This window comes from Prunus mume, linkage group LG1, assembly GCF_029339155.1.
Source record: "Prunus mume cultivar Tortuosa linkage group LG1, ASM2933915v1, whole genome shotgun sequence".
NCBI classification, from domain to species: domain Eukaryota; kingdom Viridiplantae; phylum Streptophyta; class Magnoliopsida; order Rosales; family Rosaceae; genus Prunus; species Prunus mume.
Window position 1 is genome coordinate 14,791,458 of NC_142698.1, and position 14,830 is coordinate 14,806,287.

The 14,830-nt window shown below is 41.2% G+C and overlaps 1 protein-coding gene and 1 pseudogene across 2 annotated transcripts; both read left to right on the forward strand.

The window, feature by feature from the left end:
• The first annotated feature begins 390 nt into the window (after positions 1-390).
• LOC148921101 (putative LRR receptor-like serine/threonine-protein kinase At3g47570) lies at positions 391-2,039 on the forward strand. Its single transcript, XM_089055368.1, has 2 exons — positions 391-1,294; positions 1,397-2,039. Exons 1-2 carry the CDS (start codon positions 634-636, stop codon positions 1,852-1,854), a joined length of 1,119 nt encoding a protein of 372 aa, XP_088911494.1. The 5' UTR covers positions 391-633; the 3' UTR covers positions 1,855-2,039.
• A 6,173-nt stretch (positions 2,040-8,212) lies between these two features.
• Positions 8,213-14,830, forward strand: LOC103342299 (LRR receptor-like serine/threonine-protein kinase EFR; annotated as a pseudogene). Its single transcript, XR_016125082.1, has 4 exons — positions 8,213-8,388; positions 8,840-9,751; positions 12,454-14,001; positions 14,213-14,830. The product of XR_016125082.1 is annotated as an LRR receptor-like serine/threonine-protein kinase EFR (transcript).

Here is a 14,830-nt window from a genome sequence, read left to right on the forward strand (position 1 = left end):
CAAGCCTGGGAAACTGCCAAAGCTTATTGATGTTTAACCTTTCTAGTAACCGACTAAGTGGCAACATACCGAAAGAGGTTGTTGGGCTTTCATCCCTTTCAATTTCTTTGTCCATGTCAAACAATTCTTTGACTGGTTCACTACCATCGGAAGTGGGTGAGTTGGTAAATCTCTCGGAGCTAGATGTATCAGGAAACAAGTTATCAGGTGAAATCCCCATAACCCTTGGCAGCTGCACTAGTTTGGTGAGCCTACATTTGGAAGGTAATGATTTGAAGGAAACATTCCTGAAACTCTGACAAAATTAAGAGGCGGAAGAAATAGATATTTCACGGAATCACTTATCTGGGAAAATCCTGAATTTCTAGGTAAGTTTAGAGCTCTAAGCAGCTCAATCTTTCTTATAATGATTTTGAGAGTGCATTGCCTAAAGAAGGAATATTTTTAAATGCAAGTGGTGTCTCAGTTCATGGAAATAATAGACTGTGTGGTGGCATCCCAGAATTACTTCTACCTGTATGCTCTAACAAAAAGCCTCATTTATCTCAAAGATTACTTTCCCCAAAAGTAGTAATTCCTGTAACTTGTGCACTTGCATTCATTGCCCTATCATGCTTTATTGCTGCTTGTAGAATGGTGAAAAGGTCAAGAGGTCCACTTTTAACTTCACATTCTTATGGGGATTGGAAATTAGCCGTCTCATACTTAGAACTCGCTCAATCAACCAACGGGTTCTCTCTTGACAATCTCATTGGTTCAGGAAGTTTCGGTTCTGTGTACAGAGGAGTACTCTCTAGTAATGGCATGGTAGTTGCTGTTAAGGTATTAAACCTTAACCAAGAAGGAGCTTCCAAGAGTTTCATTGATGAATGCAAAGCTTTAAGAAGTATAAGGCATCGTAATCTTCTCAAGATCATAACTGCATGCTCAAGCATTGACAACCAAGGTAATGAGTTCAAAAGTCTAGTTTCCGAGTTCATGGAAAATGGAAGTCTAGACCAGTGGCTGCATCCAAGAGATGATGAACAATCTCAAAGTAAGAGATTGAGCCTGATCCAAAGACTAAATGTTGCCATAGATGTTGCTTCTGCATTAGATTATCTACACCACAATTGTGAAACATGCATTGTTCATTGTGACTTAAAGCCAAGCAACGTTCTTCTTGATGAAGATATGGTAGCCCATGTTGGTGACTTTGGTCTAGCAAGGTTCCTTTTGGAAGCATCAAATAATCCCACGAAATCTCAAACCATGTCAGTTGGGCTAAAGGGTTCCGTAGGCTACATTCCTCCAGGTATATGAAGTTTTATAATCCTCATTTTTTTTTTCTATTCCTATTAACTGTATTATTAAGAAATTGAATGTATACATCCTAATGTATAAAAATAATTGACAGAGTATGGAATGGGAGGCCAAGTTTCCATACTTGGGGATGTTTATATCTATGGGATACTGTTGCTAGAAATGTTCACAGGAAAAAGACCAACGGATGACATGTTCAAAGATGGTCTAAGCATTCACCAATTCACAGCCATGGCTTTCCCTGACCATGTCATGGACATAGTTGAGCCTTCATTGCTCTCTGAAACAGATGACGAGAATGATGAAGATGACAACAAATATGGAAATCGCATAGAAGAAAGACAAGTAGCAGGATATAAAGATCCTGGCCCAGTCAAAGCAAAAAGATTGGAGGAATGCTTGGATTCATTGATGCAAATAGGGCTCTCATGCTCTGCAACATCACCAAGAGACCGGATGTCTATGGATGTCGTTGTCAACAAAATGAATGCAATTAGAGACTCATATCTCAATTTAAGAAGAAGAAGAAGAAGATCGAAAAGTACAAGATAGGCTAAGTTCGTTAACTAATCCCAATACCCTCATCTACATGCAAGAAATCTTTTGATAAAGGATATTATATGTATTAATCTGTGTGAGATCATGTGAGGTTGAATTCAGCATTTTATATGGAAAAATTAAGGGAAGAAGGTTTTATTTCTTCTATTCAAATATATTAAGACAAGGCTTGAACTCAATCGTGTTAAGATATTGTTTTATTTTTAATTAGTGATCTAGTTGTCTTGAACAATTTCTTATGAGTAGAAGGCCCAAAAACAACACACACAAAAGAAAAGAAAAAGAAAAGAGGAAACCCGCCTGGTTCGGAAATATTCCAAGGTTGCTTTGTGACATGAAGAAGTGATGTAGCCTATGAATTTTTTATTTATTTTTAATACAAGTGATAGTCTAAACTACAAAGGGAAGGAGGGTTTCTAACAAACACATTATTAAGGTGACATGACTCCATGAGGTTTGATATGAGACCACCAGTCTACAAATTAATGTCATTTTATACTAGGTTAGACCCCGATAGCTGTAGCCTATGAATTCTTATTATTAGAAGTGAGCATCAATTTCTTAATAGTAGTTGAAGAGACCCAAAATCTTTTAACTACTCAAGAAAATCTTTCATCTTTGAATGTAAAATTCTCTCAAAATATAAGTCAAGTCTATTCATATATTTTTCCTTTTGGTCAAAGTTTATATATGGCCATCCAAGTAAAATCACAATTAGATGACTTATCCCTCATAACCCCTCATAAGAGCATCCACAGTGGGGGGTGTAGATTCGGGAGTGTAAAGCCACTTTTACATCCCCTTTACACTTCCGGGGGGTGTAAATTCATTTTTTGCTCCAATGGGAAAAGATGTAAATCTAAGATGTATAATTGTTTTGTTTGTCTTAATTCGTTTTTGTATTAAATTTGTATTTTGTGTTTACTTTATAAAATTAATTTTTTTTGTATTAGGTTAATTTTATTTTTTCAAACAAATGGACCTAAAAATATTTAAATTCGGAGAAGATATGATTTCATTCAAAAAAAAATCGTTGGATTGTAAAGTACCTAATAGGTTAAAGAATAGAAATAAATAAAAAACCTAAAAATTAAAATCCAATATAAATGCTGTTTGGAAGTCTAAACGACCTCAAAAGCCAAAAATCCACCCTATGTGTAGTGAGTATGATTCGTGACGTCGTTCCCTTTTTGGGAAGGTATCATGGACCCCAATCGGAGCTCGAATGCTAAATCTGTAAATTCATATTACATCATTTTTCAATTTTTCATTCCAATAATTATGCCAATTTTTTTCAGATTAATTACAGTAGCTGTAGTCCCAGACGTTTATGCTGACTTTTCTTCTCTTTTCTCGGATGGGTCCTTCCTGCAAGGGATATAAATTTGGATGTAAATATACATTTTATTTTATACCTCAAAGGTGGTGATGTAAATTTACATCCTTTTACACCTCCCCATTGAAGACGATTCCGGTGACTCAGGGTGTATATTTAACATACACTCATATACATCCCCTATTGTGGATGCTCTAACCATTCTAGAAGCTAGCTAGATAGATTTATCTAGGGGTGGTTGCGGTGCCTCGGTAACCGCGAATTTTTACTCAAACCGCAAACCGACCGACTATTTTTATGCGATTTGGTGATTTTTGAAACCGCAAACCGAAATGCGGTCGGTTACCGTGAATTATCGGTTTAAAACCTCAAGTTCTCAAGCATTCACAAAAATATAAATTCACAACCTAAATAAATAAATACACAACCTCAATTTCTCAAGCATATATAAATTCACAATCTCCTCAACTTCTCAAGCATTCACAACCTAAGAAAATTAAAGTTACAATTCCAAGCATTCCAATTAAAGTTAAACTTCTCAAGCATTCCAATTCGAAATCCTTTAAAATTACAAACCAAAAGGAAAATGCAAAGTAAAATGAATTAAAGTTACAACAAAAAAGAAAAATCCAATTCAAAGTTTATTAAAGTTACAAACTAAAAGGAAAATGCAATGCACCAATGTTACAAACTCAAGTGTAGGTGGTGAGTGGATTTGAAGAACCTTGTTGACAGGACCCGTCCCGAATTTCAGAACCCGGCTAACCTCATGAGACCCGGCATCCCACCCAAGCCGGGTTCACTCCTTAAATCTACGCCTCATTTGCCATAGAGGATTAAGGGCACGAGACTTTCACAAATTTCGCAGTCTCCCCTATAAATTGAACATTTCCCCAAAATTTCCACCTGCATAAAACGCATTTTATAACCCAACCGGCAGCATGCACAATACAATCTCATGCAATTTACATAAATGGCCTCCGGCCTTCAACTGATTCTAGCAAAACTGCCCACAAGGTTCTTAAAATAACTTAATGCATTAAACATGCATATAGCAATTTCAAAATCTACTCACGCGCACCTTCACTCACTTAGTCCCCAGGACAAGCCTCAATTCAACCAAGTTTTGGGACCAACAACGAGGTCCAAACCAATCCCAATAAGACCACCTAAGTGGGGTCTAATATGTGGCTGCACCTAGTAACTTCAGGCTGCCTACGTACCCTACTAAGGGATCGCCACACGTAGCTCTTTCATATCTATCCTGGCTCCTACTAATAACACAAAAACCAATACCACCACACAATTACATACATTCAAATATTTATCCATCGCAACCCATCAAACACAATCACAAGATCACCCTCATACGACGGGACGACCCGCCTCGATGGGCCTGCAACACGCCGCTAATCCAAAGACGCCGCGGCGACTCACCACCGGGCCTCGCCATTCTCACCACCTCACACAACCATATCTCTCATACGCCGGACGCACCACTGTCAGATGGGGCCTCGCCAACACGCCGCTAATCCAAAGACGCCGGCGACTACCACCGGGCCTCGCTACATTCTCACCACTCAACATGACCATATCTCCTCATACGCCGACGCACTGCCACGTGATAACTGGCCAACACGCCGGCTAATCCAAAGACGCGCGCGACTACCACCGGGCTCGCTACATTCTCACCACTCACACAACCATATCTCCCTCATACGCCGACGCACCCGCCACGATGGGTCCCAACACGCCGCTAATCCAAAGACGCTGCGACTCACCACCGGGCCTCGCCACATTCTCACCAGCCTCAACATGACTCATATCTCCCCATACGCGACGCACTGCCACGATGGTCCGCCAACACGCGCTAATCCAAAGACGCTGCGCGCGACTACCACCGGGCCTCGCTACATTCTCACCAGCCTCAACATGATCACAATATGGGGGGGGTACGTGGGGTAGTGCGTATAGCACTGTAAGCTAACATTCGATCGCTTTATTTACTTTTAAACATCCATACAATTAATTATATAACATATAAATTCTAAACTTATATAAACCTCCACAAATAAAGCATACCGTAAACTCCCCCATTTAATTTCACTAATTTAAATCTTAAGCTCACAGTCTCCGTTTCGCTCAACAACGCTCGAGACCTGTCACTAAGGTCATTCTAGCCCTCCTGGGATGGTAGACTACAAGGAAAGTCTAGCGGTCAACCCAGGGTCAAACTACCCAAACTTGGTCAAACGGGCCCGCGGGGTCCACGACCTCCAAATCATGATCCGACAGTTCCTATAGGTTCTACAAAGTCCAGGACACACGTCCTGCAAGTTTGGTCCAGATCGGACGGTCGGATCGCTCACGATCGCACGATCGGACGGTCGCTAAAACCCTAACCCTAGGGTTGGCATTTTCGGAGTATCCGGGACTCCATTTTACGATCCGTCGAATCCTACACGATCCTGGTAATACCTAGATCAACATATAATAATTTCAGGACCATCCAACGGTCCAAACCTAGCGAACCCGGAAAATACGCAATATGCGATATCCGTCGGAACCCTAACGGTATCCAAAATGAGATCCGAGCACACCCACGCGCCGCAGACATCGAGGATCACAATGGGACAGAATTTCGCCTACGAAGCTCACGCGCCGCGCACACGCACGGGCGGCGCAAGCTGGGTGGGTGTCAAAGCGTTATATCGCATCGACGCTTCTAAACCTCCAAATCAGGAGCCAAGACTCCTACCCTAGGTAATACACCTAATTTGAGTCACTTTTGTTCTGGACGACCCCAAAATCGACCGAAGTGGCCGGAATCGCGATCGCAAAACCGCCGAATTTCAACTCGTAGATCGAGCTACCTAGCCTCAAAATTTATGAAATCCTACCCAACCATCAGCTAGAGCATGCGAAGGGATGAATTTCCATACCTTCATTGCCAAAAATGGCGGTCGGACGATGAGAACGAAGCGCCGGCGTTTGGTTTCGAAGCAAACCGGCGTTTCTTCAATTTTCCGCGAACCCCTGCGGCGGGTCAACGGCGAGACCCTACTGGGTAGGAAGAGGACGGCGTCCGCTTATTTTGGTACCGCCCCGCGACTTTGGTGGCGGACGAGAGCGCCGGGTTATTAAACGCGGGCGCGTTCCACCGTCGCGAAACCGAGAGAGAGAGAGAGGAGACGCGGGCGAGAGAGAGAGAGAGAGAGACGGGGCATTTCCGCCTTTAACCAAAATCCACTTCCAAATATTTACGACATGCCACCGAGCTTCTTCCTCACCATATTCTCTCACATAACTCCGATTCGAGCCTACTACGTGTCTACAACTCATCTCACCGTGCTCTACGCAACGGTACAACCGAATTCCCAAATTCCTTCCGGGTGCAAGAAAATGACCAAAATACCCTTATCCCACGGGTAATTTCTCAATTCCACTTAAATTAATTACACATGGGATAAATTTGGGGTCGGGGTGTTACACTTGTTGTGTTGTTTGAGCACCAATGTTATCTACAAATAAAACAACATAGTTTAGTACATTTTATTATAAGAAGAAGCATAAATAACATTAGCATAAATAAACTAATTACTTACAAGTTGTCATATGTTTCATTTCCTTGTAGAATTCAACATCATCATCCATGCGGCTATACTTTGAGGTTTGCGGTAACCCCAAGTTTTAAAAATCAAATACCGCAACCGCAACCGCAAATGCAGTTCGATTCTTAATAACGCAAATGCGGTTCGGTTTACCACGATTGCGATTTCATTGCGATAAATTATCGGTTGATTTTTGCAGTTTTTCGATTTTTCGGTTTAAAATGCCACCCCTAGATTTATCACACAAGCGAGTCTATGGGGCCATATATTCAACAAGATCATCAAAGTCAATAACCCAAAAGTCTAAAAGTACATCGGTTTTGCGTACAAGACATGATCACTAATAATTAAACAGAAGTCCATAATTATTGTTTAATACGACCAAATAACCGAACCGAACTCCTAATCAGATGTGGAAAAATTGAACAAACCAGAAAGGGTCCTTAATATAAGCTTAAACTTCTTTTCTTCACTATCAGTGCCAGCTTTAACATGTCACCCTCTGCACCAGCGAAAACCATGGACACCACACAGATAATATACTATAAATTTTAGGTTTATAGTGGGTAGACCATTTATTACAAAAACCAAAAGACAAAAGAAAAAAAAGTGGGAGCATGGAAATTTTTATAGTTTTTATATTCTTCACGTATGTGTATGATCCTAAAAATGTTTCTCCTAATTTTTCCTTCAATTATCAATAATTTTATGCACTCCCAAATAAATCAAACTGTCGATGTGGAATTTCATATTCTTCACATATGTGTATGATCCTAAACTGTCGATGGGGAGTTTCATATTCTTCACATATGTGTATGATCCTAAAATATTTCCCCCAATTTTTTCTTCAATTATCAATAATCTTATGCACACTCAAATAAATGGGAGTGTCGGTGTAGGGCTTTATATTGTTGTTGAGCCGCATGAAGATTTTATATGATATTATTTGGTCCTTTTGTATTTACCATACCATGCTTTAGACATGCCTTTTCTATGTACATAAATTATAAAACTGTTAGCAGAATGGTTGCCTCCTATGAACTTTTGATGCAAACTATGAGCAAAATGGTTGTCTCCCCTGGAGCTATAAATAATAATATAATACAATCATTTTAACTCTATATGCATGTAATTTTAGAACATGTCACCATCTCAACTATCCAGAAGTCTTTAGATGACTCATACTGTAACAAGTCTTAACTTTAGAACATGTGTCACCATCTCAACTATAAAAATCTATTCTAATGAAATTATTAATATAGACCTGCTTTCCCAACTAAAAATCTGATATAGAAAAAAGATCTGCTTCCCAACTAAAAATATCATCTCCATAATGAAACTAGAACAAAATCTGCATTAACATAGAAACAGAGTTCTCATGTAAGACTGCATTATTTACAGAAAGATGTGGCAGATCTTTTTTAAATTCCTTCACGGGTACGGCTTCTTTCTCTTATGCATGAGCTTGAGCACCTTTGGAGATGAATCTGATCACCTGGCTCCGCTAGACTTGAAGAAAAGAATAACTGAAGATCCTCTGCATATCATGAGCACATGGAATGGTTCCATCAATTTGGTTACATGCTACATGTGACGTTATTAAGCAACAAAGGTTTCAAACGAAAACCTTGAGTAACAAGAAATCTGGATTCCACCAGGAATTAAAAGGAATTCTCTTAGGATAATTTTATTAAAATCTGAGATGATAAAAACGTTCACCAAATCTGTCTAAATACACATCTCTCAACCCTTGAGCTGCTAGGGAAGTTATTACATTAAAACTGAAAAACAGAATGTATTCCGAAAATTAACTACGAAACTTTGAATGCAGTTTTAGAAGGCCAAACGACCTCAGGATGCCAAAATCCATCATACATCACAGCAAATCTATGAGTTTGACTCGTGGCGTTGTTCCCTTTCCGAAATAGTATTTTGCGTCCTAATTGAAGCTCGGACGACAAATCTGCAAATTCCTGCTACGTCTTTTTTCTAGCTCAACCACGATAAAATCCGCAATTTGTTCTACATCAACATGCAACCATTCAAACAAAAGAGTCGTGACTTTGAACCTGGAAGCTCAAAAATTGGTAGGCTCCATACCACCTTCTATAGGAAATCTGACTTATCTCACCGGAATCAACTTGATACACAACTTCTTTCATGGTGAAATTCCTCAAGAAATGGGACGTCTGCTCCGCCTGCGATATCTCAACCTCAGCCAATTCCTTTGTGGGAAAATTCCACTAACATATCTCACCTGCATACACCTGAGAGTGCTTAATGTTGGTTCCAATAAGCTTATTGGGTCCATTCCGGATCAACTCAAATCATTGTTGAATTTAACTCATCTATGCGTTAGTGGTAACAATCTCACTGGAACAATCCCAGATTGGATAGGGAACTTCTCTTCTCTGTATGCTATTAATATTTTTCAAAACAATTTTCAAGGAAGCATACCGAATGAGCTCGGGCTGCACAAGCTTGGGAAGATTTGTAATTCTTGGGAATAAACTTTCTGGTATGGTTCCTTCTTCAATCTATAATATATCCTCCATACACTATATCATTGTTACTGAGAACCAGCTGCACGGAGAGCTGCCAAAAGATGTGGGGATCACTCTTCCTAATCTGGAGACATTTGCTGGTGGTGTCAACAAATTCATAGGTAATATTCCTGTATCCTTGTCAAATGCTTCTACACTTCGACAGCTTGATTTTGCTGAAAATGGTCTCACTGGGAAACTCCAAGCTGAACATTTCGGAAGCTTGCAAAGCTTATCTAGACTGAACTTTGATGACAATAGATCGAAGTGGAAAACTGTGACCCGAGTTCCTCTGGCTTCTTTGCTAATTGTACTAATCTTGAGGTGTTGAGTTTTAGCCGCAATCGTTTTGGAGGAGAATTGCCAGAGTCCATATCCAACCTCTCAACAAAACTTAGAATTTTTACTGACAGGACCCGTCCCGAATTTCCCAGAACCCGAGACGAACCCTGCGGAGACCCCGGCATCACCTCCATGCCGGGTCTACCTTAAATCTATGTCCTTGTTTACTGTAGAGGATTAGGGCACGAGCCTTCCTCAAATTTCGCAGAACTTCAGAATTGAACATTTCAAAATTTCCACCTGCATAAAACACATTTTATAACCCAACCGGCAGCATGCACAATATAATCTCATGCAATTTACATAAAGGGCCTCCGGCCTTCAAATAATTCTAGCAGAATTGCCCACAATAATTTTAAAATAACTTAATGCATCAAACATGCATATAACCACTTCAAAATCTATTTATGCACACCTTCACTTGCTCACTCCACAGGACGAGTCTCAATTCAACCAAGTTTCGACCAACAACGCAGGTCCAAACTAATCTCAATAAGACCACCTATGGGGTCTAACTGCGGGCTGCACTAGTAACTTCAGCCGTCACGCACTTACTGGGATCAAGCCACACGTAGCTCTTCAGATCCATCCCGCCCTAATATCAAATAAACCATTACCGCCACACAAATACATATTCTAGGATTTATCCATCACAACTCACCAAACACAATCCCAATATCACCCCTCATACGACGGACGACCCGCCCTCAGATGGCCTGGCCAACACGCCGCTAATCCAAATACGCTGGTTACTCACACCGGCCCCGCCACATTCTCACCAGCCACACAATCACATCTCCTCATACGCGGGACGCACTCCGCCACGCAGGTCTGTCAACACGCCGCTAATCCAAAGACGCTGGCGATTCACACCGGGCCCGCTACATTCTCACCACTCACACAATCATATCTCCTCATACGCCGGACGACCCGCCACATGGTCCGCTAACACGCTGCTAATCCAAAGACGGGTGACTCACACCGCCCAAGCTACATTCTCACCAGCCTCACTAACCATCTCCTCATACGCCGGACGCACCGCCACGTGATGGTCCTGGCCAACACGCCGCTAATCCAAAGACGTGTGCGACCACACCGGGCCGGCCATTCTCACCAGCCTCACACAACCATATCTCCTCATACGCCGGACGCACTGCCACGTGAGGGTCCGCTAACACGCCTAATCCAAAGACGCTGCGACCACACGGGCTCAACATTCTCACCACTCACACAACCATTTAGGGGGGTAAGCGTGATAGCACAGTAGTGCCAACATCGACGCTTTATTTACCTTTATATATCCACACAATTAAATATATAAAATAAAATTTCTACTCTTATACAAACCTCAACCCTGGTATAGCACCTGATAATTCCACCATTTAAAACATATAATAATATTCTAAATTCGCATAACAACCATTTAACTCAACAACGCTCAAGACCTATCATTAAGGTCATTCTAACCCTCAAAGAAAGGTAAGACTATCTCGGAAGTCTCACGGCCACACCAGGTCAACGGACCGCGGGGCCCACAACCTCCAAATTCCGATCTGACAGTTCCTATAGGTTCTACAAGGTCTAGGACACACGTCCTGTAAGTTTGGTCCAGATCGGACGGTCGGATCGCTCACGCTCTCACGATCGCACGATCGACGGACAATACAAAACCCCAACCGTAGGCTGGCATTTCCGGAGTATCCGGGACTCCATTTTACGATCCGTCGAATTCTATACGATCCTGGTAATACCTAGATCAACATATTATAACTTCAGGACCATCCAACGGTCCAAACATAGCGAACCTGGAAAATACGCGATATGCGATACCCGCCGAACTCTAACGGTATCCAAATGAGATCCGAAAGCACACCCCACGCTGCGACATCGAGAGGATCATAGTGGGATAAAATACTCACCATAGGCCCACGCCACCACACACGCGCCGCTTATAGCGGGCAGCGCGTAGTGTCCAAACCAATCGCTGAAAACTTCCAAATCGAGAGCCAAGACTCTACCCTAGGTAATACACTCTAATTTGGGAGTCACTTTTGTTCTGGACATACCCCAAAAACTGACGAGGTGGCCGGAATCGCGATCGCAAACCGCCAATTTCAATTCGTAGATCGAGCCATACTTAGCCTCAAAATTTATGAAATCCTACCCAACCATCAGCTAGAGCTCGAAAATAGGTGAGAAACCATGCCTCACTTGCCGGAATCGTGGTCGGACAACGGAGAACGAAGCCGCGCCGGTTTCGCGAAACCGGCTGTTTTTCGATTTTCCCACAAATCCTGCTGGCCAATATATGAGCAGACCCTACTGGGTAGGAAGAGGATGGCGTCACTATTTTGGTACTGGGCCTGCCGACTTTGGTGGGTTTGGACGAACGAACGGCGCGCCATGGTGCTCGCTGCGAACCTGCAGGAGGGAGAGAGGGACGCGCGGAGAGGGAGAGAGAGAGAGAGAGAGAGAGAGAGAGAGTGACGGGGGCAATTCTGTCTTTTTAACCAAAAATCCATTTTCCAAATATTTACGATTATGCCACTGAGCTTCTTTTGATCATATCTCTCTCGTTACAACTCCGATTCGAGCTCACTACGTGTCACGGACTCATCTCACCGCGGTTTCACGCAACGGTACAACCGAATTCCCAATTCCTTCCGTAAGAAAATGACTAAAATACTCCTATCCCACGGGTAATTTCTCAATTCCACTTAAATTAATTAAACATGGGATAACTTTGGGGTCGGGGTGTTACATTTACAATGGGGGGTAATTTGATACATGGAAGCATCCCTATCGGCATTGCAAATCTTGTAAACTTGATCAATCTAGGAATGGAACAAAACTATTTTGGTGGCAGTCTCCCTGATGCAATTGGCAAGCTCCAGAAGTTACAGGGATTGTATTTGAATCTTAACAAGTTTTCGAGGCCAATCCCATCCTCCCTAGGTAACTTGACTTCAGTAACAACCCCTTCATGGAGGGTAATAGGTTTGAGGGAAGCATACCTCCAAGCCTGAGAAACTGCCGAAGCTTATTGATGTTTAACCTTTCTAGTAACCGACTAAGGGGAACCATACCTAAAGAGGTTGTAGGGCTTTCATCCCTTTCAATTTGTTTGTCCATGTCAAACAATTTTTTGACTGGGTTCACTACCATCAGAAGGGTGGGTGAGTTGGTAAATCTCTTGAAAGCTAGATGTATCAGCAAACAACTTATCAGAAATCCTCAGAATCACTGCAAGACACTAGTTTGGTGAGCCTACATTTGAAGGTAATGCTTTTGAAGGAAGAATTCTCAAACTCCGCAAAATTAAGAGGCTTGGAAGAAATCGATGTTTCACGCAATCACTTATCTGGGAAAATTCCTGAATTTCTAGGTAAGTTTAGAGCTCTTAAGCAGCTCAATCTTTCTTATAATGATTTTGAGAGTGCATTGCCTGAAGAAGGAATATTTTCAAATGCAAGTGGTGTCTCGGTTCTCATGGAAATAATAAGCCTGTGGAGGCATCCTAGAATTACTTCTACCTGCATGCTCCAGCAAAAAGCCTAATTCATCTCAAGGACTACTTTCCCCAAAAGTAGTAATCCTTATAACTTGTGCACTTGCATTCATATCTCTATCATGCTTCATTGCTGCATGTAAAATGGTGAAAAGGTCAAGAGGTACTTCACGTTCTTATGAGGATTGGAAATCAGGTGTCTCTTACTTAGAACTCACTTAATCAACCAACGGGTTCTCTCTAGACAATCTCATTGGTTCAGAAGTTTTGCCTCAGATACAGAGGAGTACTCTCTAGTAATGGCATGAAGTAGTTGCTATTAAGGTATTAAACCTTTAACAAGAAGGAGCTTCCAAGAGTTTCACTGATGAATGCAAAGCTTTAAGAAGTATAAGGCATCGTAATCTTCTCAAAATCATAACTGCATGCTCAAGCATTGACAACCAAGGTAATGAGTTTAAAAGTCTAGTTTCCGAGTTCACGGAAAATGGAAGTCTAGACCCGTGGCTGCATCCAAGAGATGATGAACAATCTCAAGGTAAGAGATTGAGCCTGATCCAAGACTAAATGTTGCCATAGATGTTGCTTTTGCATTAGATTATCTACACCACGATTGTGAAACATGCATTGTTCATTGTGATTTAAAGCCAAGCAACGTTCTTCTTGATGAAGATATGGTAGCCTATACATGTTGGTGACTTTGGTCTAGCAAGGTTCCTTTTGGAAGCATCAAATAATCCCACCAAAACTCAAACCATGTCTTAGTTGGGCTAAAGGGTTCCATAGGCTACATTCCTCCAGGTATGAGTTTTTATACTTCCTCATTTTTTCTATTCCTATTAACTAATTACTAAAGAAAATTAAATCTCTATTTATATATATATTTTTTAAAATTATATACATCTCTATATTTTTTTTATATTGGAGAAGAACTATTAGCAAAATTTTATATAAGATATAAACTCTGAAGGTCAATTTACTGTGACATCCTAATTTATGTGTTGAATGACAGAGTATGGCATGGGAGGCCAAGTTTCCGTACTTGGAGATGTTTATAGCTATGGGATACTGTTGCTAGAAATGTTCACAGGAAAAAGACCAACTGATGACATGTTCAAAGATGATCTAAGCATTCACCAATTCACAGCCATGGCTTGTCCTGACCGTGTCATGGACGTAGTTGAGCCTTCATTGCTCCTTGAAACGGATGGTGAGAATGATGAAGATGACAAATATGGAAATCTCATAGAAGAAAGACAAGTAGCAGGATATAAAGATCCTGGCCCAGTCAAAGTGAAAAGATTGGAGGACTGCTTGGATTCATCGATGCAAATAGGGGTCTCATGCTCTGCAACATCACCAAGAGACCGGATGTCTATGGATATCGTTGTCAACAAAATGAATGCAATTAGAGACTCATATCTCAATTTAAGAAGAAGAAGAAGAAGAAGAAGATTGAAAAGTGTAAGATAGGCTAAGTTTGTTAATTAATCTCAATACCCTTATCTATATGCAAGAAATCTTTTGATAAAGGATATTATATGTATCAATCTGATCATGTGAGGTTGAATTCAGCATTTTATATGGATAAAAATAAGGGAAGAAGGTCTTATTCCTTTCAAGCCTTTAA